The sequence below is a fragment of the Monodelphis domestica genome, chromosome 1, assembly GCF_027887165.1.
Source record: "Monodelphis domestica isolate mMonDom1 chromosome 1, mMonDom1.pri, whole genome shotgun sequence".
Lineage (NCBI taxonomy): Eukaryota > Metazoa > Chordata > Mammalia > Didelphimorphia > Didelphidae > Monodelphis > Monodelphis domestica.
The window spans coordinates 72,847,238-72,873,837 of record NC_077227.1 but is presented as its reverse complement, the minus strand read 5'-3'; the positions used below and the strand labels follow the sequence as shown (position 1 = coordinate 72,873,837).

Genomic DNA, 26,600 nt, shown 5'->3' with positions numbered 1-26,600 from the left:
TAATTCTGATCATTAGGGGAAAAAAATCTAGTTCTTGTTAAATTTTTGATTCAACAAAAATTGCTAAGAAATCTGGAAAGCAATCTGGCAGAAACTACATCAAGACCAAGATCTCACACTATATGCCAAGATAAGATCCAAATACGTAAATGCCTTAGATGTAGAAGTGACACAAAGAAAAGCAGAGGAGCAAGGAAGAATTTCCTTCTGTGATCAACAGCTACGGGACAGTCCACAAACAAGAATGAAAAGGAAAATGGATCATTTTGATTGGATACAATTAATTTTTTTATACAAAATAAAACCAGTGCCATCTATTTCTGAATCTGACATCATAATTGTAGAGGTAGACTTGCTGTTCAGTTGTTTTAGTCACTCCTGACTCTTGGAGACCTCATTTGGGGTTTTCTTGGCAAAGATACTAGAGTGTCTTGTCATTTCTTTATCCAACCCCTTTTACAGTTGAGAAACTGAGGCCAACAGAGTTACATGATTTGCCCAGGTCACACAGCTAGTAAGTATCTGAAGCCAGATTTGAATTCATGAAAATGAGTCTTCCTAATCCCAAGCCCAATGCTCTATCCACCACACCACCTGGAACAGCTCTAATTAAAAGATTTTTTTTTACATTAAACCTATCTCTTTGCAAATTCTGCTAATTTCTCCTGTCTCTGCCCTCTGAAACCATATGAAACAAGCCTAATTCTTCTTTCGGGTCTTTCAAAACAATTGAAGCTAGTTGTCATACCCACCCCCCATCGCTCTGACACCAACCAAAAGATATGCAGATATCAGTGAAATAAGTTTGTAAGGAGCTTTTAAAGGTAGAAGCAGTATGGGGTACTGGATAGAAAACTGATCTTTGAAGTCTGTAGAAAGATCTGTGTCCAAGTCCCATCTCTGACACATTTTGGCTACATTACCCTGGGCAAGTCACTTAACTTATTTTCTTAGTTTTGTAAGGAACAAATAAGAAAAAATAAATATACTGCTCTGTAAACCTTAAGGACCCATATACATTTGAGCTATTAGTTAACTTTTTAGTATCTCAGGCAATTCTCTTAGACTACAAATGGTAGAAAAGGTGCTAATACACATTGGCAGAGGGAATTTTCTCAGGAGAAGGTGCCCTAAACCAAAGAAATTATAAATCCTGTCACTATTCCTGTCCTAGATTAAATGACCTCTAAGATCTCTTCTAGCTAGCAGTCTAAGATTTTAATCAATCAATCAACCCAGATTTTAATCAATCAATCAATCAACCAAACATTTATTAAGCACTTTTCTGGCTCCTAGGGATAGAAAGACAGAAAGGAAATTGTCCCTGCCTAAAGACAGAAGAGAGTATGTAAAATCTCTCTTTAGCTGTAGGGCCAGGGTGGTTTTTAGAAGTTTAAGCAAGCAAAAAGGAGCAAAGAGATGTGTGTGGGGGGGCTGAGAGGTGATGGAGAGTTGATGATGCAGGGGAGGGTTCCAGGGACTAATCCTGGAAATGTATGTTGCTGGAATGATATGGAAGCCCATTAGGAATTCCAGTTCCAGCACCTGGTTGATGACCAGGTTAATCAGGTCTTGAGCATTAGGTGGTGGCTGGGAGGCATTCTTGTGACCTTTGTGGGAACATGAATTGTAACTATGTGGGTCTATGTCACAGATATGGGACCATGAAAGCCTTGGAAATTTGATTGACTGCATCCCAATTCCCACTTAATGTACTTACTCTTAGTATCCTGAATTTTTGAAAGCCCAAGAACTCAGGGGTTAGCCACCCCCAAACACATCCCCTGCCTCTTCCATCAAAACCCTCTGTATTTCCTCTGAGCAATCATTTGTCAGCAGTATATACCTTCCCACAGAGAACATGTGGCTAATTACCTCCCTTGCTTCTGGAAGCTAACCTGAGGCAGCACGATTTTTCCTCTCATATTTATATTCAGAATTAATTTTTTAAAATAGCACTAGATGAAGAGAATTGAATATTTGAACTGCGTGTACCCTTGTTGCCTCCAGATGACTCAGCAAATGTTGAAATGAAGAAAGAAAAGGCCTCCATAGCAATATTAAAATCATTCTAGAATTCATTGGGTTCTTGGGGTAACCTAGTGGTTAGAGAACTAAACTTGAAGTAAGGAAAATCTGAATCCAAGCTCTGCCTCGGATATTTGCTAGCTGTGTGACTCTGAGCAAATAGCAAGATCTCCCTTAGCCTCAGTTTCTTCATTTGTAAAATGAATATGATAATAGCACTTGCCTCACAGGGTTATTTTAAATATCAATTGAGATAACATGTATGTAGGCTCTGCAAAACTTAAAACTATATACATCCTAGTTATTATTATTATTATTACATACTTTGTCCTTCCAGTTATATTCTGAACTATAAAAAATAAAGGTGGTGTACCCTCAGTGAAATTTAATAAGCAATAGAGAAAGGGTTTTTTTGTTAATATATTCTTGTCTTTTATATGTTTGACATAATGTTCTAGCAAGTAAAATTACATTATAACAAAACTAATAGGAACCTCCCCATTATTTGTTTATAATAGGATTTCTGGGAAGGTAGGTGGTATAGTGGTTAGAGTACAGGACCTGGAGTCAGGAAAACTCATTTTCATGAATTGAATTTATTAGCTGTGTGGCCCTGGCCAAATCACTTAACCCTGTTTGCCTCAGTTTCCTCATCTGCAAAATGAACTGGAGAAGGAAACATCAAACCACTCCAGTATCTTTGCCAAGAAAACCCCAAAATGGGGTCACAAAGAGTGGTACAGGACTGAAATGATAAAGCAACAACAAACAATAACGAGGGGATTTGATTATAAAATACAAGTTTCTAGCAGAAGGGAGTGAGCTTTGGGTCCCCACCTCCCAGTTCCTTATACTACAAATTATATCCCCAGGGTATGAGACCAAGAAATGAAACAGCTTTCAACCAGACATGCATTCCAAAATGACTGATCATTCTTAATTGCCAATGTCTGTCCTCTTTCGGGTACTTCTTATCCTTGACCTTTCTGAAACAGTTTAAAACTGTTGGCAACCACCACTCTCCTTAATAATTCTTTTCCTATGATTTTTCTTCCCTGAATTTTCTTCTTACCTCTCCGACCAATCCTTCACTGGTTCTCCCAGTAGAGCAATGTACAGATGTATTTCAAGGTTTGTCCAAAGCTCTCTTCTCTCACTTGGCAATCTCATTCATGTTGCTGGCTTCAATGTCATCATCTCTATGCAGATGACTCACAATCTTTGATTTTTCTTAGTGAATTCCTCTGTAGAGTTTTAACCATGTTTTCTCACCTATCCTTTCTCTGAAGTATTGGAAATTCAGTCTCCCAAAATTAAATGTGCCTGTCAAACCATACCTCTTCCTCTCTCACTAACTCCCATGTGGCGTGGTCACTTCCTCCTAAAGTTTCCATGTTTTCTATTCCAACCACCGATTTCTTCTGTTAGTAAGAAATAGATCCAGACTAGGAGCTCCCTCTGCTTTCTTCCCTTTTTATCATGATTATCACTAAGCAAGACAACTTAACAGCTAAGCAGCTAAGCGGCAACAAATATCTAGATATTTGAAATTCCTAATCACCACCAGAACATGACTCCATGGCCTTGTTTGTCATTGCCCATCCCACCCTGAAGTTGTCATTTAACTTCTATTCCAGGCAATTGGTAGCATATTCCCAGATGGACAGCACCTCTCTTTCTCCCTCTGTTGATCCTGGCCTAAATGCTTGCACCATGGTCCCCTGCCCTCCAGATCCAGTTCCTGAATTTTCTAACATATAATTATATCTATTTTTTCTGATGCTCTGCCTCCACTCCTTTTATCTATTCTGTTCCTTTAAAATGAGGGTAGAGCTTTCTATAGCAATGAGATTCTGGTCGTGAGATTCATACCCAGTGAGACTAAATTTGCTTTCTTGCTTTAGAATCCATCGACAATGATTATGGCATATATTTAAATAGTTTTATAAAGTTTGTGAAGCTCATCTTATCTGATCCTTTCTGTGAAAGAACAACCCTGTGAGGGAGATATAATTATTATCCTCATTTTAGAGATGAGAAATACAGGCTGAGAAAGTTTAAGAGACTTGCCAAAGGTCATACAGGTAGGAAGGAGCAGAAGCAAGATCTGAACTTGGGTATTCCTGACTCCAAGTCCAATGCTGTTCAATAAGCTACATAACTGCTTTATTAACCAGCATGATTAAATTATTGAAAAAGGCATTTATTAAGGACTTCCAGAGCTTAGCACAGTGCCTAGCACATAGCTTTAAAATGTTTGTTGACTTGATTTAAGCATTTAACTATGTGTCAAGAACTGTGTTAAGCTCTGGGAATACAAACAGAATGAGTAAGCCTATCTCTACTCTCAAGGAGATGAACATGCTATCTAACTGAATGTACTTCAATGATAAATAAGGACTAATTAAATGCCCACTCTGTGCCAAGTCCTGCAGCAGGCACTGGGGCCCTGAGGAAGCTTATATTTTTTTCACCTAATCAAAATGAACAGCTAGATTCAAGAGTTTAATATCCAAGTCTCTTTCATTCTGGTATTTATATTCCTAGTACTTAGAATGTTGACTATCACATGGTAGATGCCTTTAAAATGCTTGATGACTGACTGACTGATAATTTGAAAATTTGGATATTTCAATTCCAATCCCAGCCCTGCCATTTGCTAACCATTGGACTTTTGATCTTCCACTTGCCAACAAAATGATCTTTAATCTGCTACTTGCTAGCCATTTGTTAACCCTTCTGGGCTTTGGTTTCCTAATCTGTAAAATGAAGGGAGGGTTGTTGTTTTTTTTTTTTTAATTCAGGGACTCAATGACATCTCAGGTCCATTTGAGTCTAGAAAAGAAAGGTTCTGTAATCACAAAATGGGAATTGAATTTGTTTGGAACTTTAACTGAATAACCTCTTCAGGAAACTGTGATCTTCTATCTAGAGAAGGGATCCTTAACATGTATAGATTTTTGAGCATCTATGAACTTGGATAAGAAAAAGATATCTTTGCTTCCATTTACTTCAACTGAAATTTAGTATTAGCATTTCCCTCAAATATTTAAAAACATTTTCCTGAGACAGGGTCTGTAGGTTTTGCCAGATTACCAAAGAGGTCCATGACACAAAAAAGATGAAGAACTCCTGGGTTAGAGAAATTAACTTTTTTTCACCTTTCTTTCACTAAATTCCTCATGAACTGTCTCTTGCGGGAATGGAGATGACCTTGGGTTCCAAGTTTCTATGAGTGAAGCATGAACTATGAATAAATGAATTAAAACTATTTGTTAAGCACTTGCCATTTGCCAACAATATGAGTACTAATGGCTGGAGGTAGAAATATAGAAGCAAAAAGAATCTGAGCCCTCTAGGATTTTACATTCTAATAAAAGGAACACACACATAGGAAGTGGTGACCAAGGAGGGACAACTTTGACCAGAAAGTTAAAGACAAGTTTGACCAGATTAGATCCCTAGCTTCTAGTTCTGAACTTAACTGCCCTTGGTCTAAGACCCATCCCAGTTAAGTTCAGAGAGATGCATTACCCTAGAGGCTTACTCCCCAGATGATGGCTTCTTCCAACCACAATTCAAGACCATATGTGGAAACAAGGATGGGATTGTGGTCTGCATCAGGGAAAGACAAACTCACATGGAAGAAACCACATATCTTTGATGTCTCATTTATCTTTAGACAGCTTATCTCACCAAGTATGAACTTGAGATCTGTGATTTCCATAAAATAAAAAAATTCTAATCATTTTCACAGACTCCTTCAGGGAAATATTTTAATTATCTTAATGCTTTAGAGTAAAACTTGCTATTGCCATCCTTTTATGGGGCTGATTTCTTTTTTTATTTGAAATTTTTTATTTAATGAATTGATTTAGAATATTTTTCCATTGTTACATAAATCATGTTCTTTCCCTTCCCTCCACCCACCCCCAGTCCCATAGCTGATGCACAATTCCACCGGATTTTACATGTATCATTGATGAAGACCTATTTCCATATTATTAATATTTGCACTAGAGTGATAGTTTAGAGTCTTCATCCCCAGTCATATCCCCAATCACATCCCCATTGACGCATGTGATCAAGCAGTTGTTTTTCTTCTGGGTTTCTACTCCCACAGTTCTTTCTCTGGATGTGGATAATGTTCCTTCTCATAGCTTATGGGTTGATTTCTTGATTGTTACTTGTGCCTTCCATTTCCATATATCTCCATGTATAAAATGATCAAAGAGAAATTAAATTCATAATTCAAAATTCAAGAGAAATTAAATTCATAATTCAAAATTCAATGAGATTAACTAAGGTCTGGTTTGAGGAAAAATATTGCTGAATGAGGGAGGAAATATAAGGTTTAAATGTGACATGCCACCTGCCTTCATGGAGCTCACAACCATATAAAATCTCAAAGGAAAAATGGTTGCCAGATTATTCTTCCATTGTGCCCTATAGGAATGTGAATCTTTTCTCTACTGGATTTCTAGCCTATTTGGAACATGATGAGTGTTTATTTATGAATATTGATTATATTGTTACATTGTCAGTCATCAAGTTTTGGAGGGCTACTAAGGGATAGTTACTGTTTTGTTAAATATATGCAGGATTTCAAGGTAAGTGTTTTCTGAAGGTCTTGTTTTCTAATGAGTTCCCTGTGGTATAGTCGAAGAAATAACTAACACAGTGGTTAACACAAGGAATCAAATCCAAGGTTTACCGTTTATTAGCTGTCTGACCTTGGACAAATCACTTTTCATCAGGCTTCAGTCTGTATATCTGTAAAGTTAGGAGTTTTAATGTACAGCTTTGTTTTGCTTGATTTTGCTTATTTGTAATTTAGGAAAGTTTTTGCTTTGATTTCTTTTATTATAAATTTGAGGGAGGATTTAGAAAAGGAAAAGAGTGGTTAGGAGTAATGGAGTAAAACTTTAAAAAAGAATCATTGAAGCATTTTTAATGTACAAACTAGAACAAAAGCAAGTTGAGAAAGATGCAGGATACACTGGCATGCCAGGCAGAATTCTGGACCTTGCCTTAGTTCAGATCCCATGTCTGATACTTACTGGCTACATGACTGAGCAAGTCATTTAATCTTTCTGTTCCTTAGTTTCCTTATCTGTATAATGGAGTTAGAAAATTGTCCTGTTCAGTTTTTTTTTTTAGCTCCAAGTCTAGAACCCTATTATTTTTCAGCTGTTTCAGTTGTCTATTTGTGGCCCCATTTGGGATTTTCTTTTCTTTTCTCTTTTTTTTCTTTTAATAACAAATTTCCACATAAGTTTTCTGAAGTTATATGATCCATGTTGTCTCCCTCCCTTCTTCTTTCTTCCCTCCCAGAGCAAACAAACAATTCAATGTGGGTTATACAAACATGATCACACAAAACAAATTATTCATTTTGAATATGAATATGAATACTTTTATAAAGCCAAAATCCCAAATTATATACCTCCATTTGGGGTTTTCTTGGCAAAGATGTGGAAGTGGTTTCACATTTCCTTCTCCAGCTTATTTTGTAGATGAGGGAACTGAGGCAGACAGGGTTAAGTGACTTACCCAAGGTCACATAGTAAGCATCTGAAGGCAAATTTGAACACAAATCTTCCTGACTCCTGGACAAGTGCACCACCTAATTGTCCACAGGATCCTACAAATTTATAACCTGTTTTTTTTTAATTAAGAGAGATTTGTGATTGCATATATAATATTCTTTTTATTTTCCTTTTTTAAACACGGAAATGCTTATATTGGTTCTTTCTCAAGTTCAAAATAACAAAAAAAATTAAAAAAAAATAAGGTGCATAGTGTGAACTCTTTAGTTTGAAGAAGAGAAAATTTGGAACACATTCCCTCCCGACATCTGCTTCATAGGGTCCCTAGACGCCTTCAAGATTCAGAGCAGGTGCCACCTCCTACATGATTCCACATTTCCTGATTTCTGTAACATCTCCTCTCTCCCTCAAGAGAGACCGTTCTCTCTCCTGTGCTTCCTTTGTATATATTTTTCATTTTCTTATCTATGAGCCTGTCTTCTTTGAAGTCCTTAGTCTGTTACATGGCAGCGCAGTGATTTGTACTGAAAAAGAACATAATAAATGGCAAAAGGAAGGGGGGCTGGAGGTGAGAGGGGTGATGATGATGGTGGTGGTGGTTCAGTGGGGGATTTGAAAAGTCTGTATTTGAAGGACTAATTTTAAAATAAAAATTAGGCTTGTTCTGCTTTACCTGAAAAATAGGAACTAGGATCAATGGGTAGGGGTCAAAGGGAGGTCAATTTTGACTCCATATGGGAAAAATATTCTAAAATGAATTTAAAGCTTAAGAAAGTAATTTAGATATACAGGTATCTTTCCATATCATGGGGATTAAGTGCTGTGTGCCTCTAAGGAACTCCTTCTATCAGGAAAATCTACATAAGAAATTTTGGTCCTTCCTTTGTACTGAAGAAGAAGTCTGATTATTTTTCTTTTTCTTTTGAGGTGTTTACAGTACCTTAGTCCAAAATTTGGTTTAAGCATTTAGTCATAGGCTGCATCTTGGTCAATGTTAAGATATCTCTATTTTTCTAACCTTTGGAGGTTGTCTACTGTCTTTCAAGTTTAAATATGCTAATTTAAGAAGACACATATATTTTCTATATTGTTTAAATACTTCCCATTGGTGAAAGGTTAGATTCTTTTCAATAGATCAATAGTTAGTTTGCATAATAGAAGACAAAATGGTAAATCACTAAGCAATTACCAAGCAGAAAATGAATAAATTGGCACTGGAATTGGATCAAAAACACATACATACATACATACATACATATGAATTGATGTATGTATTTCTGATCCTATCTCAATGTATATAAATATATATGCATGCGTATATATCTAGATATAGATATTTATTAGATTTTAAGCTTCTTGAAAGCAGGGTCTATTATTTTCATCTTTTTGTATCTCCAAAGCTTAGCACCATGCCTGGCACATAGTAGTCATTTAATAAGTTAATACACACATATTAATTGATTTGACAAATTAAATTATTTTGACAAACAAATTTTATGTATTCAAGTACTCTAATAAATTTACAGCATATGATTTATCAAACTGTATAATCCTATAACTAACAGAGACATTCAGAAGTCATCTAGCTGTACCATTTTGCAAAGAACGAATCTCACCTATGTAATTTCTGACAAGTGACTAGATGCTCCATGTTTTAAGACCCTGAGTGACAAGGAACCCCTTTCCCTTGAAAATAGCTCACTCAATTTTGAGACAACTCTATTTCTAAAGAGATTTTTTTTTTACTTACATGAAGATGACCCCAAGACTTCAACCACATTTTTCCTAGTTCCAATTATCAGGACAAAGTAGAAAAGTCTAATCCCTCTTCCCCATTTTGGCCATTGTGGGGGCAACTAAGCAGCTCAGTGGCCTGAGAGTCAGACCTAGAGACAGGAGGTCTTAGGTTCAAATCTGATTTCAGACACTTCCTAGCTGTGTGACCCTGGGCAAGTCACTTAACTCCCATTGCCTAGCCCTTACCACTCTTCTGCCTTAGAACCAATACATGGTATTGATTGAGACAGAATGTAAGGGTTGCTTGTTTTATTTAATTTTAGCCATTGAGATAAATAAAGACAGCAATTACCTTTCCCTTCTCAATCCTGTCTTTTCTTTTCTAGACTTCCCAGTGTACAGTGTAATCAATCAGTCCTTGTTGAGCACAGTTTCTAGCTCCTTACTTAGTCTGATTACCCTTTTCTTGAAAAGTTTCAACTTATCAGTATTCTTTCTAGAAGCAGACTGGACATCATAAATCAAGTGTGGTATGCTCAGGACAGAATACAATGGCAGTGTCACTTCCTGTCATCTGAATATCGAATGACTTATCCAAAGATGGCATTTCTTTTCTTGGCTGTCACATGAGGACCCAAACTCATATTGAACTTGCTACACATTGAAACATCAAAAACCTTATGTCCTTCATAGACTGTAATAAAAAAAATACAAAGTTGCTCTCAGCTCTTTTTTTGGTGAGTGGATTGAAAATGATACATTTCCTCTGTTGTACTCAGTGGATTATGGTATGTGCCCCTCTACCTTGCTTTAGGGACAGTAGTAAAATCAATATTATCATTGCTTTTGGAAAGAGGGTAAAAATCGACTTTCCCATGGCTCCATTTAATATCTATATGACTCCCCAGAGCAAATTCCCTTCCGTTCCTTGTCTACTATATATGTTGTCCAGTTCTTTTAAGAATATAAATTCTCTGAGGGCAGAAACCAACTCATTTTGTATAGTGCCTTATATAGTGCCTGGCTCCTAGTAGGTGGTCAATAAGCACTTTTTCATTCAATCATTCTTCATTTATTTTATTCATTCATTTGTTTATGTCACCCTTTTGACTGATTAGTTTTGCTGCTTTAAACATGATTCAGTGATGACTAGCATCCTAATCTGGGTAGTTTTCTGTTTACTGTTCAATAGCTCCACCTTCTACTAATCGCACCAATAAAAGAAAGAGCTGTCTCTGCCTGAATATTGATCTCTGATTTACATCACCCTAAATGACTTCACCTCATTTCTTGCTCAACTCTGAACTGAACTCTGCTCTTCATCTGCCTTTGGACATTTCACTTCAATAATCCTACCTCTACAGAATGCAAACCACACTGCATTGAGCCTTGACTGCCTTGACCTCATCCTTGGCCCCTTTGACATGACACTTGGATCTGTGTGTGCAAATGGAATTCTGCTGAAGATCATCAGACCAGTTCTGCTTACATACTAGGTCAGAGCAAATAAGAAGGCCAAAAGGACTTCAGAGCCTGGATGAATGGGAGACTATCCCAAAGGAATCCACCCCATGAATACCGTTGGCAGGCATTAGGAACAAATGGCTTGCAGGCTCAACTGACAGCACAAGTCAATTCAGCTCAGAGTTTGGGGCAATGATGTTCCAATCCTGAAAACCATATTTTGTTCTGGGTTGTTTTTAATGGAACTTGGGCAACAAATGGCAAAATGGAAAGATGATATTACAATGGAGTCAAAAGACTGGTAGCCAATCCTGGCTCTGCTACTAACTAGCTATAGGAATTTGAGAAAGTTCTTTAATATTTCAGCATCTGAATTTGTGCTTTGTGCAATATGGAAGGGGACAAGATAATTTCTACCACTGACATCCTAAGATTCTATAAAAGCTTGGAAATATCAAGGACATTTTACTTGTCTTCTTTTCCAAAGATCTGGGGTTCTATGTCATGGCAATGATTTTGTTATCATCCATTGATCATTGAATCAAGTTGCCTAATAATACTTGGAGAAATTGGCCAATCACCAAAGTGCTTAGCAGTACCATCCAAATAAAAAAGTAGTATAGGAGAGAGAGCATCAGACTTGGGATGAGGAAAAGCTGGGTTAAAATCCCACCTTAGATTCTTACTTGTGTGTTTTGGTCTAAGTCATTGAACACCTGCCTGCCTTCATTTCCTCAACTATAAAAAGAGTCTAATAACAGCAGCTTGTCCCGGGACTGTTAGGATCAAATGAGATAATATTTGTAAAACGTTTTTCTGCCACATAGGAAGAGTTTAATACTTTTTTTCTTCCCTACCTTCTTTGTTGCTATGACCCTAAACAAGTTATTTAACTTTCCTGAGCCTAAATATTCTTATTTGAGGAGGCATTAGTCAGTGATCCCAAAGATCTCTACTAGTTATGTACAGTCTAATGTTCCAACTTCTAAAGAACCAGTAAGACCAGCAAGTGGAATAGAAAGTGAAAATAATAACAAACAACAGTGGAAAAAAATTCAAAACTATGCAGCTCATTTTGTTGCTATTTTATTAACTAAGGAAAATAATGTTCAGACTAGGAAGGACACAACAAAAATGGCCAGTGGGGAGTGGAAATATTATAAATGAGGAGATGACTTCATTGAGTTTATCATCAGACCCAATGCAAAGATATCAGAACAAACCATGTATCTATAAATCCATAATCTTAAAAGCTTATTTTTAGAGGGAAGAGCCATACCTCAGAATATTTACACCCAAGGCAAGCAACATGAAAAAGGTATATTTGTTTGAACTGTGATGAAGGGTGGGAGGAATTCAAGAAATAGCCCCACAGTGGGGAAACAGAAATGCATGGACATGTAAGGAGACTTTAGCAGAGCAGGGAGACAAGCTCATCCCATTGAGTCAAAGTGCTATCAGGGCTTTTAGTAGCATCCTAAAATCTGGCACCCCAGAGTAAATTCTTCACCATTTTGCTCCTTGACTAGTTATGGATCTGTTGGAGGGACAAAGTTTAGACACATGGCATATGATAGCATTTTAGAACAAAGCAGGATAGGATAAGGAGTTGATATGCAGGGCACCAATAAATGTATAAAAAACAAATCTAGTTGAAATTCAGAGAAGAGATAAATCACTGTGGGGTGTAGTTGTTAAAGAAAGCCTCATGAAAGAGCTAGAGCAAGAACTAGGCTCTGAAAAAAAATACACACACATTGAAGAAATTATTCATTACAACTCCTGTAGGGTAGGAAATAGCTCAATCCTGTACACATCTGTCTCAGCCTGCTAAAAAGCCTTTTAAATATATCTGCATTTTGGACAGTAATGGGCTATGGTTTTAAGCCTGTGTTGAACGGAAAGTGGGGGCAGGATGGGGCAAAGTTGAGTTTATCCCCTTGTCATTGCCCTGATCTACAGCCTGTGTTATTTACATCACCCTCTCAAGTGGGATATCCTCAGATTCTGTGAGTGGATGCCTCAGGGAGATTTCTCTGCAGACTCCACCAGAGCTGTTCAGGAGATAATGGACCTTGAAGATACCTTTTTGTAAACGAGTTTGCAGTGGCTCACGATGTTGGCCTGTGGAAGATCTCATGTTATGGCTTGTTAAGAGGAATGTTAGGGGGCTAGTTCTCCAGACAGTCTGCTTCCAGGCCTGATGATGAATAAAGAACTTTAGGGAGGAAAGTTAGATAATGCAACAGGTGGATCTGATGGAAGAAACCAAGCTAAAATATGGGGACAATGGAACTCTACAAACTCATAAAGACCCAAGCACTATTACTCCATATATGATTTCCAGATTCAGACAACTAGGAAAGTTATCTTGAGCCTCCAAACCAAGAGAGTAAAAGAAATGATGAGCATTCAAGAATTAACTAGTTAAGATCTTCTTTTTATTTAAAATACCCAGACAGGGTCAATTTTTTAACCATAATGCACTGGTGGACCAGTAGATAGAGTGTCAAAACTAGGGTAAGGAAGGCTTGAGTTCAAAGATGACCTCAGACACTTACTAGCTGTGTGACCCTGGGCGAGTCACTTAATCCTGTTTCCCTCCATTTCCTCATCTGTAAAATGAGCTGGAGAAGGAAATGGTCAGTCGCTCCAGTATGTGACAAGAAAACTCCAAAAAGTGGTCACAAAGAGTCAGACATTACTAAAATAACTAAATAACAATTGCTTAGTATCAGATTATAAAGTAGATTGTGGTAGAGAGAGCAACACTAGATGAACTGTTATACTGGTCCTCTCCTCCCTCCCTTCCTTTGCACTGGCGATCCCACGTGCCTAGAATATACCTCTTCCTTACTTTTTCCTCATGAAATCCCTTCTTTCCTTCAAAACTCACCTATAACTTTCTATCTGAAGGCTTTCTTGTTCCACACCACTCAGCTGCTAGTTCCCTTCTCCCATTACCCTGTATTTATTTAATATATATTTATATGTGTATACATATGCAATCACATGCATGTTTATAAGTGAATGTACGTAGAGATGTGTGTGCAATATACATATATGTTCTTGTTCATCCTTCATTTTCAAAGGAGACCAATGACATCACCACATCTTAATTCATAAGTGAATTGAATTTAAGTGAGGCTGACTTGGGCAGATTTATCAGCATCACTCTCTTTCAGGATCACCAAAGTCCAGTGGCAAGACAAAAGTCAGGCCAGTTGGTGATGGCCCTGGATGCAATGCATGACCTTGGCTTCTTCCATGTCTGTCCAGCCTCTAAGTACTCTACAGAGCCTGCTTCAGCTGCCTTCATTGGCTACTGGAATAAACTGTAACCTACTCCTTCTGCCTGGGGAAGTCTTCACGTGCTATGGGCAGACATCTCCCTAATTCACCGACTGTTTGAGGTCTGTTGGTTACCCTCAACCTGATTTAAATCTATCAGCTGCAAAGGTTTTACCAGGGTCTAGCTCCTGTACACGCTGCAGCTTCTTGAAGTCATGAGTGAGACTTGAGTAAAAGATACACAACAAGAGTGAATAAGCAGCCCTGAAAGCCCTCTCATCAGAGATGCTAGTCCTCCCTGAACCCCCAAATACATATATACGTATATACTTATTCATATATGTATAAGTATTACTTATACATAAATGTACATATATTTCTCCTTTGCTCGTCAATATTCATTGATATATAACATATATGTATGTATACTTACATTGTGTATGCATAGGAACATATCTGTGCATATATCAATTCACGTATACATATACATCTATGTATGTATATACAAACACAAACATATATAAGCTTTCCTCAAACAGCATGTAAAAACTTTGAGGGCAGAAATTTTCATTTTTACCCATGTATCCCTAGTGTCCGGCACATCATAGACATTTAATAAATGCCTGTCAACAAAATAATTGAGAGTTTTCAAATCAGCTCAACAAATTCAAATTTTAAAATTGAATACCACGTACAAAAGGATATTTTGTGTGTTTTGTAGACCCCAGGCTCATGGAATTTCCTATATGTCCAGATGGACCAATAAAAGATAAAAATAAAAAATAATAATAATAAAGATAAAAATAGGGGTGGGGAGGACATAGCCTGAGAGTTCAGTCTTTGATTTCGGTGTTCTTAGAAACTCCTGGTATGGAAGTTCTTTCTGCTGATATAAACTAGCAACTTGTGTTAAGGAGTTTCCTGAGTACTGAGAGATTACTTGACTTGTCCATGGTACCAGGTAGTATGTGTCAAAGGTAAAACTTGAATCTGAGTATTCTTAAATCTAAAATCTGTGTAATTCTGCTTCTCATGAGAATTCCAGGCATAGGGAACTGCTGTTGAACTACAAATGAAAATGCAACTAGGGGATGTTTAGACTCAGTAGATAGAGTACTCAACCTGGAGATAGGGGGTTCTGTGTTCAAATTTGACCTCAGATACTTCCTAGCTGTGTGGCCCTAGAAGTCACTTAGCCTCCATTACCTAGACCTTACTGCTCTGCTTCCTTGGAAATGATACTGAGGGGGGGTTTTGTTTATTTGTTTTGTTTTGTTTTGTTTTGTTTTAATGCACCAAGCTGGAAGACAGAGGAATGGAAAAGAGGCCAGTGTCACTGGATTATAAGAGTTATACATACTCCAAAGCCATAAAGAACAAGACTAATCCATTGTTTATGTAAAAAACCTTCAAATAAAATCATGATAATGTCCCTCTGAAGGTTACTCTTTTCCAGCCTGAGCATCCCTATCTCTTTCAACTATTTCTCATAGGAAAAGGTTTTGTGCCCTTCCCCGCCCCAGTCACTGATTTCTTAATGTGATCCAGTTTATCGAGATTCCTTCTGAAATGTGGCATTCTCAAATGAATTCAACACCCTGGGTGTCATCTGACTAGAGAAAAGTATAGCAGGACTATTATACAGAGCTATAATTAGGATAGAATGATCAGGGCTTTGAACCAGGGTGCCAAATTTAAAAGGCACGTATTTGTAATACATGTATGGAAATTCTTTCTGCTGATATAAACTAGCAACTTGTTTTAGGGCATTTCCTGAGTACTGAGAGATTACTTGTAATATTTCAGCAATGTAGAAACAGAAGAGATTAGTTCCTGGTTAAAATTTTTTTTTGGTCTGAATTCTTATTTTCATCAGGGTAGAAATTACCTCCAAAAATGCAAATTGGCAACCCTCAAGAACTTATGGTCTTAGAAAGTTGCCTTGGCCACATAGAGGCTATATAACTTGGCCATGGTCACACAGCCCAAGTGAATCAGAGACAGAACTTGACCTACATCTTCCACACTCTTAAAACCAGACATACCTCTAGTCACCAAAACACACTGCTTCTCATTTAGCCAGAATATCTCATTACAGAAAGATGCTACCAGATCCCTTCCCAGATGGTCAGCCTTTTCCCTACTTTGTCCTATTCTTTCCCTCTGGCTCCCTCATAGCCGCCTTAAGCTGTTAAGGCTTCTGACCTTACCATGGGCCAATGTCTTATATCCTTCCTTCCTACCTGTTTTCATCTAAAGCAAGTGTCAGGTGTCAGTTTCCCCGGTTGCTGTTCATGGTGACTACCTTGTTTGGGAAAGTTCTACTTATAGCTTGCTACCACTTCCCCATCACCGTTTTTGTTTGTTTGTTTGAACAATATACTTATATCAAAAAAGAAAGAGTTTGCATTAACTTTCAGAGTAGCCACATTATCCTGTAAACTCTAAAACTGTGACCTTTTCTTAGAAATTATTGTCCGGCCACTGTCTAATCTCAAGATGTAACTGTGTAGTCATCTTCGTGACTAGTTCATTTCTTGTTTTGCTGTCTTTCTTTCTCTTGATCTTTGCTTTTCAAAGCTAACTTTTCTATGTACTCCATGGTTAATGGTTTCCCACTGTACTCTTGTCTCACTGATGCTTAGCAAAACACATGGCTAATGAACTAATGGGAGTTAGGATAAAGGGGAAAAAGACTCAAAGTTGGAGACTATCGATTGGGATGGGGCCATCCTTGGGAAGGAAGAAGCACTAAATGTAGACAGATTGATGTATCCATGCACATCAGTCACTTAGACCTTATTACTGACCTGGCTGGATGCTAAATTAATGAAGAATTAAATCAGCCCAAACCACCACAGAATAATATATATTACATCTGAGTAAAAAGCAGAAGTGGCAAAAGTATTCAGGTATAAACACCTACATGAAAAACCTGATCAAAATAAATAACAGAAAGTTAAAGACTGCTAATCATCCCTGAACAATAAACATTATGCAGAGCACTGAAATGCTTATTAATTGCAGCTAATAAGCTAATAGTAAATAAAATATTCAATGACAACGAACAATTTCATGTCATAAATTAGAGAATGACAGAACAAGATGTTATATAAATTCTGAGGAGGAAGGTTTTACTGAGCAGGGAAAACCGGGGAGATTTGCTGTTAGAGTTAGTACTTGAAGTGAACGTTTAAGTATGAGAATTGGGCAGCTAGATGACTCAGTGGGTAGCCTAAAGATGGCAGTGGTGATCCTGGATTTAAGTCTTGCCTCAAGCATTTCCAAACTATGGGACCCTGGGAAAATCACTTAACCCCAATTACCTATCCCTTATAGTTCTTCTAGCCTTGCAACTCATACTTAGTGTCAGTTCTAAGACAGAAGAAAATGTTTTTTATAAATAAAGTATAAGGAAGAATTCACAAAGTGATGATGACAAGAAGAGTATTCTAGGGATAGGGACCAATGTGAACAAAGAGAAAGAGGTGTGAAATCATAGTGACTTTGAGGGAATAAGAGGAAATTCATGAATTTTTGGCTGGAATATAGACAGCATATGTGGGAATGTTAAAAGAAGTTATAAGGCCAAATTTCATCTTATAACATTTGATAAGATGAAATTTAAAAGAGATATGCAAAAATCTGCATTAAGGTTCAAACAACCAACTTCAGAAGTGTAAGATATAGAAGTAAAACTACTCAATAGGTCATGAGGAAAAGATCAAGGTGCTTTAGTGGACTCTAAAATAACTATGAGTCAACAGCATGATATGATGGGCAAAAATAAAATCAATAAATCTTGAGCTACCTTAAGACAACATTCTAATAGTGTTTAGAATAGGGGATTAATATCCCTGATTCATTTTGTCCTGGTAAATCAATGACCAGAGTATAATGATACTTTACAAAATTATTTTGAATGGACATAGGGAAGCTAAATTATGTTCAGAGGAAAGGACCATGCCACATGAAGATCAGTTGAAGGAAATACCTGGAGAAGACAAAATTTAGAAGATATTAAATATAAAACTGACCAACCAGGGGTACTAAGCTGGGTATGAAGGTAAGTGAAACTAGAGTAGTTATGATGGACTTAGATAACCGGGATAGAGAAAAGGTCTGCAGGTTCTATCAGGGAAAAGATTAAATTTAGTGGAGAGGTAAGATAAGAGATTATGATCTGAGGATGGAGTTTTAAGTTTTATACTTCTACACTTTGGAGGTGATGCAATTCTGTGAGATGATTGATATCCATAGTGTGACATTCTTCATGTGTGATTGAAGAGAAGGAAGGTAAATAGGATGAATAATCATGTGTTCAGATTCTTAGAGGAATTGTGAATATTGAAGTCCATGGAGATGATGGTAAGGAGTGGAGAAAAAGATCATGAACCCAAGTGTCATTGAAACAGTTAAAGAAAAGACACTGATGGTAGTAGATAATGGCAACAAGGATGGTGAAGGGTTTGTATGTTCTTGAAAAGAGGAAAAGTCACTGAAGGATGATGTTAGAGGAATGGTCTGGTAGTAGCAGGAAGGAGTAACAAATATATTTACTCTTTCTCCTATCCTTTCAAGGCAAAAGGATTTGGAGAATACTTTGTCTTTAGTAGAAAGGATTGTTCCATATATTGTGATTTCAAAATATAGATAAAATAAATACAGTGTAATTTGGGGCAGATCAGTGGTGCAGTGGATAGAGTGCCAGGCCTTCCATCAGAAGATTCATCTTCTCTGGCCTCAGCCACTTCCCAGCTGTGTGACCCTGGGCAAGTCACTTGACCCCCATTGCCTAGCCCTTACCACTCTTCTGCCTTGGAGCCAATACACAGTATTGACCCCAAGATGGAAGGTAAGGGCTTAAAAAAAAAGAAAGAAAATTCATCTTCTGAGTTCAAATCTGGCCTCAATTTACCAGCTGTGTGACACTGGACAATCACTTAACCCTATTTGCCTCAGTTTCCTTATGTGTAAAATGAGCTAGAGAAGGAAAAACAAACCACTCCTAAATCTTTGCCAAAAAAAAAAAAACAAATAAGGCCACAAAGAATTAGAGATAACTGAACAAGTTTGGGGATGGAAGACTCTAGAAGTTGAAGGATCAGGAAGGGTTCCAAATAGGAACTTCAATTTTTGCCTAATCCGTTCTTATCTCCCTGTAATAGCAATCATGACTCCACATCATTTATTTGCTCTTCAGACTCTTCATGCACTATTATTTTGGACTATAAGTCTGCACTCATTGCACTTGAATTTAAGGGATGTGTAGACAGGAGTCTTATCTAAGTTGTCACCTTTATTTCCAATCAGCCTTACACAAACATTCAGTCTGAAAGAATGGTGCAGGTAAAGATGGCCTAAAGAGATTAGAGGAGACTGACCAACAAGACTTGTCAGGTTTCTCATCACTCAAGCATATCACTCCATATTGAACAACAGGATTTGGACCCACTGAATAATTTATAAGGTGATTTTTCAAGTCATGCCTCAGCCTTCTCCATCTATACTTTGAGAAAAAAATGACAAGGCAAATAACAATTTCAAAATGCTGTTCTGTCTGCCCCTATTCTTTGCTCGTGTTTAATACAAGAGTCTTTCTTTGCTAGTAAAAGGGTAAACTGAAAGCCTCCATGATTTGGGTAAGCATATATCTTAACCTCTGAATTTAACTCTGTGTGCATATGTGTGTGTGTGTTTGTGCACACACCTTATCCACCCACCATCTATTTATTCAATTACATGAGAGAGTAGAAGGAATTTTGGATTTGATGAACTGGGAGAAGTAGAAAACAGATTGTACAATGCTGACAATCAGTTTCAGAAGTTGCCAGACTTAAAATCATGAGGGCATAGTTTTAATAATGGCCCAATCACTTAACCCCTCTGGGATGCAGTTTCCTATTCTGTAAAATTAGGAGGTTGAACCTTGTCACTTCCAGCTCTAAACCTATGATCCTAATGTAGGGAGCATTTTAGCACTGATTCCTTAACTAGTTGAAAAAATAAAAACTCCCTTTAAAAAATTAATCAAATAATCAAAAATGAGTGTTAACAAGGTTTGTACACTTCCTTGAATGAGCCAAAGCCATTTGTATGAAATTGGGGGCTCCACTCAGGAAATTAGTATAAAAACAGGAAGTCATTTCAGACCATCTGAAGGTCAAGATTCAAGAGATCAAACCATTTCCAGTATATCTTTAAGGAAGAAAGAAAATATTGAGCTATTGCAGAGAAAGAATATACCAAGAAGAATCATTGAGTCTACAGGACCTTAGAGCAAAGATTCCAGTATGAGAGAAGTCTCTAGAAAACATCAGTTCTTCACCTACCTCTCCCTCTCCTTGCTTGCCTATCCAGAGACAATATAATATAACCTATTCTTTCTTTAAACAAGCCTTTCTGGTTAACTGAATTTTGATTAAACCACGAAGAAGTCAGAAGTTAACTAGAGCTAGGCGTTGTTCATCTTTCCTGTTAAAGAAGACCAATGACATTGCAGGGTGATGTCTTGATTTTCAAATGAATTGGATTTAAGCAAGGAAAATTTGCACAAAGTCATCAGCATCACTCTCTTTTCCAGAGTCCAATGGCAAGACAAAAGTTAGGATGACTGGTGATGGTCTAGGATACGGTGGATGACCTTGATGTCCTCCATGTCTGACCAAGCTCAAAGTGCTCCACACGTGGCACCTGCATCAGTCACCTTCTAGGCTATTGGAACAAATTATTCTCATCCACATTCTTAGGTTAGACATTCCCCTAATTCACTTAAGGGCCTGTTGGTTACCCTCAACCTGGTTTAGTTAGCCTACCAAGACAATTTTAACAGGGAGTGGCCATTGGGTATGCTATAGCTTCTTGGAACTACAGGTAAGAGCTGGGCAAAAGAGGTACACTACATGGGGATTAGTAGCCCAGGAAAGGGCTCAGCAAACCCTCACACCAGAGGGTTTTAGTCACTCTTAATGAACACCCCATACTCCTGTAGCTCATACTAGAGTATACTAGAGATAGGCATAAATGTAAGGTTAAGAAGAGAATCAATCTTCTCCTTAGATGCCAGGAATTTTTCTAATTGGAGGCTCAGAACAATTGTGATTGAACTGATAATTCCCTAAAACCAAAGACTTCAGCTTAAAATGGACTAATTTTTCTAACAGGGTATTACAGTATGATCAGAGTAGCTCCTCCATGTATGGTAATGGGGTACAGAAATTAAAATCTGGAGATGTAGGGAAGGCTTACTAAGGAGAGATCCTCTACAGAGACTCAAGTTCTTGGACTAGGAAATTCAGTTCAAAAGACGGAGGATCCTGAGGACATAAGCTACTCTGGGAAAAGCATCTTTTTTCTCTATTCTAAAGAACATGATGCCTGGGGCAAAGAATCTCTTTCTGTAGAAGAGAGTCCTTGTATGTGACTCTGAAAGAGATAAAAAACAATTCACTCCTCAAGAAAAAAAAAAGTTCTGAGTTGTTTTGGTGTTTTTTTTTTCTCTTTCTCCTAAACAGAGCTATTGCTGGTCCCATGGCAAATGCAAGAAGCCGGTATTTCTAAAAGAGCTTTAAAAAAGCCATTGGTCTCTGAACTGAAAGAGCATGGCAGAATCCACTGTCCTCATGAAAAAGTCAAACACGCCCAATGACCTCAATTGTAGACACAGTGCTACCCCTTGTTCCAGATCCTTAAGGCCTCTAGCCAAGGCCTTTAGTAGAAGCCAGATGCTGGAACCAAAGAGAAGTTCGACATTCCACAGTCATGTATGTGTCCAGTGGAATTGTGCCTGGAAGCGTTATTCAGAGACTATGTGACTAAGAAATCAATAGTCAGCAGAGGCTACAAAAGCAGAAGAGCTGTACCTAGTGAAGATTATGCATCTGGTAGAACAACATCCAGGAAAAGAGATCTGCAGAGAATTGTCCCAGTGGGAGCAAGAGAGGATGTTATTAGGAGACTTCTCTAATATGTGATCTTTCCCTCTAAATGAATACCCTAGCCACATGCTTCTTCTTGATGTACCTTTCCCATTGATAGCAAGAATAATGGAAGATTTCACCCAATATCTTACTGCTACTTTTCTTACTGTGTTATTTCATTTAATAACTTTGCCTTGAACTTTGATTTAAATGTATCTTTACTCAGTTGACAATTGAAGAATGCATATTTATTTTAAAAATCATGAGCTATGGCTTTGAGTGACTATGGACCCTTTGAGAGACTGGAACCTTGAACATCTGTTAGCCTCCCGAGGGGAACCCATTCTCTGCTAATTGGATGATGCCCCCATTGCATTATGGTAGCAATTAAAGAACTAGATCAAGAATCTTTCTAGTTGCTATAGTTGATGCTGTAGGGTGTGTCTAACATGATCCTAAGGGCAACAGATTTTATGTACATAGTTTTTGATATTTTTGTTATGATTTTGAATTTTTTTATTTCTTCCAAAGTTTAATTTTTACTTCTATTTATTTTTCTGTTTCTTGTTTTTTCTTTTGATAATTGACTCATACATTCCCTTAACTCAATCATATATTGTGAGTACATCTGGGTGTTGGTGAACACCCTCTTCAGAGAGAATTGTATTGTATTTTCATAAAAATCTAAAATTTAAAATTTTGTTTGAGAAAAATTTCAGGGAAAGAAGCTGAATCTAGAGAATGAACTGTTTGAAGAAAGATGCCTGCAGAAAGCTACATTGCATCAAGAAGATCCAGAATGAGCTTTGGTGTGCAACTGATTGAACTAAAGAGGGCTGAACATTTATTTTGAATGTATACTCTTATGCCAAAGAAGACTGCCCCCTAATTGGTTTTTTGTCAATTCGCCTAGCAAAACATTGGTTTTGCTTTCTCTCTCTTCTAATTCCCTCTTACCTCTAACTACTATAGTTTCCTCTTAGAAGGTGCAATATTGTTTACACTTATAGTTAGAAAAAATTTAGGGGTACAAGATGATTATGTCAAATGATCAATTGGAGAGACTAGTTTCTTTAATGATCACAGGGGGTTTTGGAAGATTAAATTAATTCTCCTCCATTGTAAAAGTGAAATTAACTCTCTCCTGATTGTGAAGATTAAATTAACTCTCCCCTGATTGTGAAATTCCTGGTGACCCTGCTCTTGACTAATCCAGTCCAACCTTTTATTAAAAACCCCTCACATTTCTAATTCTCACACTATCCAATATCAGCATGTAGTAGTACAGAAGCTATGGATGAAGTTTATCCAGACCTTAGTCATGCTTTTGTGAAAAATATCTTATACTATTTTTGTGGAGAATATGGAGAGATATTGATGAGGCAATAACATAATCAGATGGATTCAGAATTTGGGTGGATTCCAAGAATTAATTGCTATTTTTTACAGGATAATTTATAGGAGAGATTTTTTGAAGAAATATTACAACATATAAAAACTACATAAAGTATTAATTTCCACTTGCATACGTGGTAGATTATTTAATACAATGCATAATAAAAACAGATTTAAAAATCCAGAATGCACAAAGGGAGGCTATAGAATTGAGCTGAATTTAATGGGATAAAATTCAATAGGGATAAATGTAAAGTTTTTACTTGGGGAGAAAAAAATGAATTTCATAAAGCATAACTGAGAAAAACATGGATGGACATTAGTTGTTCTTAGAAAAGTTTGGGAATTTTTTATAAACTACAATATGAGTCAGCATTGTAATGTGGCAACCAAAGTGGGAACTTGGGCTACATTAACAGGGGGCTAAAGCTTCAAGGAATTAGTAGGTGATTGTTCCATACTACTCTGACCTTGTTATGCCTCATCTGGAGTATTAAGACCTGGCCCCAAAATTTAAGGACATTGATAATTCAGAGAGTGTTGAAAGGACATAAGCAGTAGGGTAAAGGACTTTGATTTCAAGTCATTTGGAAATTGGTTGAAGAAAATGGATTTGTTGATTTTGCAGAAAAGAAAACTCAGGGTGTAGAAATAGAGATATAATACTTATCTTCAAGGATATGAAGGACTGATAAATGGAGGAGGAAATGGATTTTGTTTGATTTCAGAGGCTATAAACAAGAGCAAAGTTTGGAAGTTATAAAGAGGCTATGTCAAAAGTTGACGTCAAAAACAACTTCCTAAGAATAAGAACTGTCCAAAAGTGGAATGGGCATCCATGAGAGGTGATAAGTTTCCAGTCCTTTGAGGTCTTCCTGCAGAAGGTGGACTTGTTGAATAAGTTAGAGTAGAGATTCATTTTGTGTGAGGATTGGACTAAATGTTTATTCTCAGAATCTGTGATTGTGTGAAATGAATTGAAGTTTCCAGGGAAATGTAATTCAGAGCTTCTCTCTTCTCAAATTCACCATTTAGTCAAATGGCATTTGCACAAAATTCCTTAGGTACAAAGATGAATAGATACAGAACTGTGCCTATGCAATAAAGCCTCCAAACTAAAATTGCCAGAGAGCAATACTTTTTTCCCCAAAGGCCAAAAGTCTTTGAAAAGTAATGGGTCAATGAATTGATTGGAAATAAGTCCACCTCAAATTCTTTGTACTTTAACAAGATCCCAAGATCTTGAGAGTGAACCAAGTAATGGAGAGATAGCATTGGGGACCTCAATACATTTGGAAATTTTGTACATTTTGAATTTTGTGGTACTATATTTGTTTCTGAGCCAAATGAATGAATATGAAATTAAAAGTAAAGAAAGGGTTAAAGTTAGAGTATGTAATTTCAATTCGATAAATACTGAGTAAGCACCTACTGCACAGGCACTGAGGTAAGTTAAGCTATTTCTCTTCTCAAAGTCTATTTCCTCATCTGTAAAATTAATAGATTAGGCAAAATAACATCTAAAGTCTCTATCACTCTTGACATACCATAAGCCAAGAAGAAGGTAGAATGCATGTAAGAGATAAAGAAAGTTTACCTGATTTATAATTAACAATTTGAAAAATGAATGACCAAAGCATTTATTTGTTAGCTCTTCTATATGCTGAGGATGCAAATAGAAAAATAAGATATGTGAAGGTAATGTCAATCCTTAAGGAGATTTTACTGGAATTGATCAGCCCACCCTACACTGGCACTTTCCATTTGGAGGTCTCATTTCCAAAACTTTTAATACAAATTTAGAAATTCTTTTCATGAAGGGCACAGTGCAGATGACTCCACAGTGAAGGGGACTAATTGAAAGGGTCTGGAGATTATTGTCGATTTAAACTGGCAATGGAGGCAAGCAGAACCTGGAAGCAAGAACTGCTCAAATTGGTCCAAGAGGTTTGTTGGCTCTTTGATGGCTGTATGGAGTCAGAGGCCAGATATGTAAAAGCAGATCACCTCTCTCTGAGAGCAGGTTGCTATCAGAATTTATAAAAAGAGAGCAATTTAAAGGTTTGCAAAGTACTTTACATGTGTTATCCTTTTTGATGCTCACAGCAAACCTTTTAGGTTTCTTGTGAGTGTCAAATTGTTATCTCCATTTTACAGATGAGGAAACTGAGCCTGAGAGCATTTAATGATTCTTCAAGGGTTACAGAGTTAAGAAGTGACCGAGGCAGGAGTGGAACTTGGGATTTCATGACTCCATTTCAAGTGCATTATCTACTATGCCCTTAAATGTGCAATAATCATCACCATCATTACTAATTTTCACTGCTGATCAGTCTCCATTAGTTCTGTCACCCTTAGGCAGGTCACTACATCTTGTTTAGCCTCTGTTTTCCCTATCAATAAAAATAGGGAGCTGTTTTTAATTATAGACACTGGTAACACTAGTTTCCCAATCTCTTTTTATTGTTTAATCTTTTATCGTGTAAATCATTCATTTCATAGGAAATGGGAATTATTGAACCAATCATACTGTGGTCCTGGACCTCTAGCCCTCTTACTGGACTGGTCATCAATCTATTCTTTTCTCTATTTCCTTCTCCTTATACCCCTTTTATGTTTGTGTTTTTTGTCCATTTTAGGGATTTATTCCACTCCAGGGGAATCAGGTGACTGAGCTCCTTCCCAATCCCGAGGAACCAGGGAAGCACCTCTTTGAAATTGCCCCAGGTAGGCCAGTGCTTGTTTCATCTTTTCTCTACATTCAAGCAAAGTTAGGAGTTGTGACTCCATGGCTAAGAACCCTGGTGATGCCAGGGTTAAGTGTTACATATGTTCTTTTTTAAATTTTTTAAAATTACTTCCAGTCTGGCTACACAGATAATTTGTCATCTTATGTTGTAACTATCCAGCACCCAGCATCTATTTGAAAACTAAAGTTTTGTCACCCATTTCAGTTTTTAGCTGCTTCACTAGTTATATCTATAAAGTGATATCAACAGGACTGTTTGGTATTGCCAACAAGGATAAAAGAAATAAGGAGAAGCAAACAAAACAAAATGTTACATTCACAGAGCAAAGCCCTATGGGTTATGCTCTAAAAGTGAGATGCTTCTACTATATCTGTAGCTTCAGCTGTTTGGGGGACCTGAGAACACATAGTCACCCCAAACTACTCCCCTATAATGTTGATGTTGCCTAGATTCTGGTGCTCCAAATT

The 26,600-nt window shown here is 37.2% G+C and overlaps 1 protein-coding gene across 1 annotated transcript in view; it reads left to right on the top strand.

The window, feature by feature from the left end:
- Positions 1 to 26,600, top strand: part of ARHGAP22 (Rho GTPase activating protein 22) — a 374,146-nt gene that overhangs the window by 57,370 nt on the left and 290,176 nt on the right. Inside the window, exon 3 of the mRNA XM_056800688.1 lies at positions 26,023 to 26,110. Coding sequence (XP_056656666.1) covers positions 26,023 to 26,110 — 88 coding nt within the window. The remainder of the gene's footprint in view (positions 1 to 26,022; positions 26,111 to 26,600) is intronic.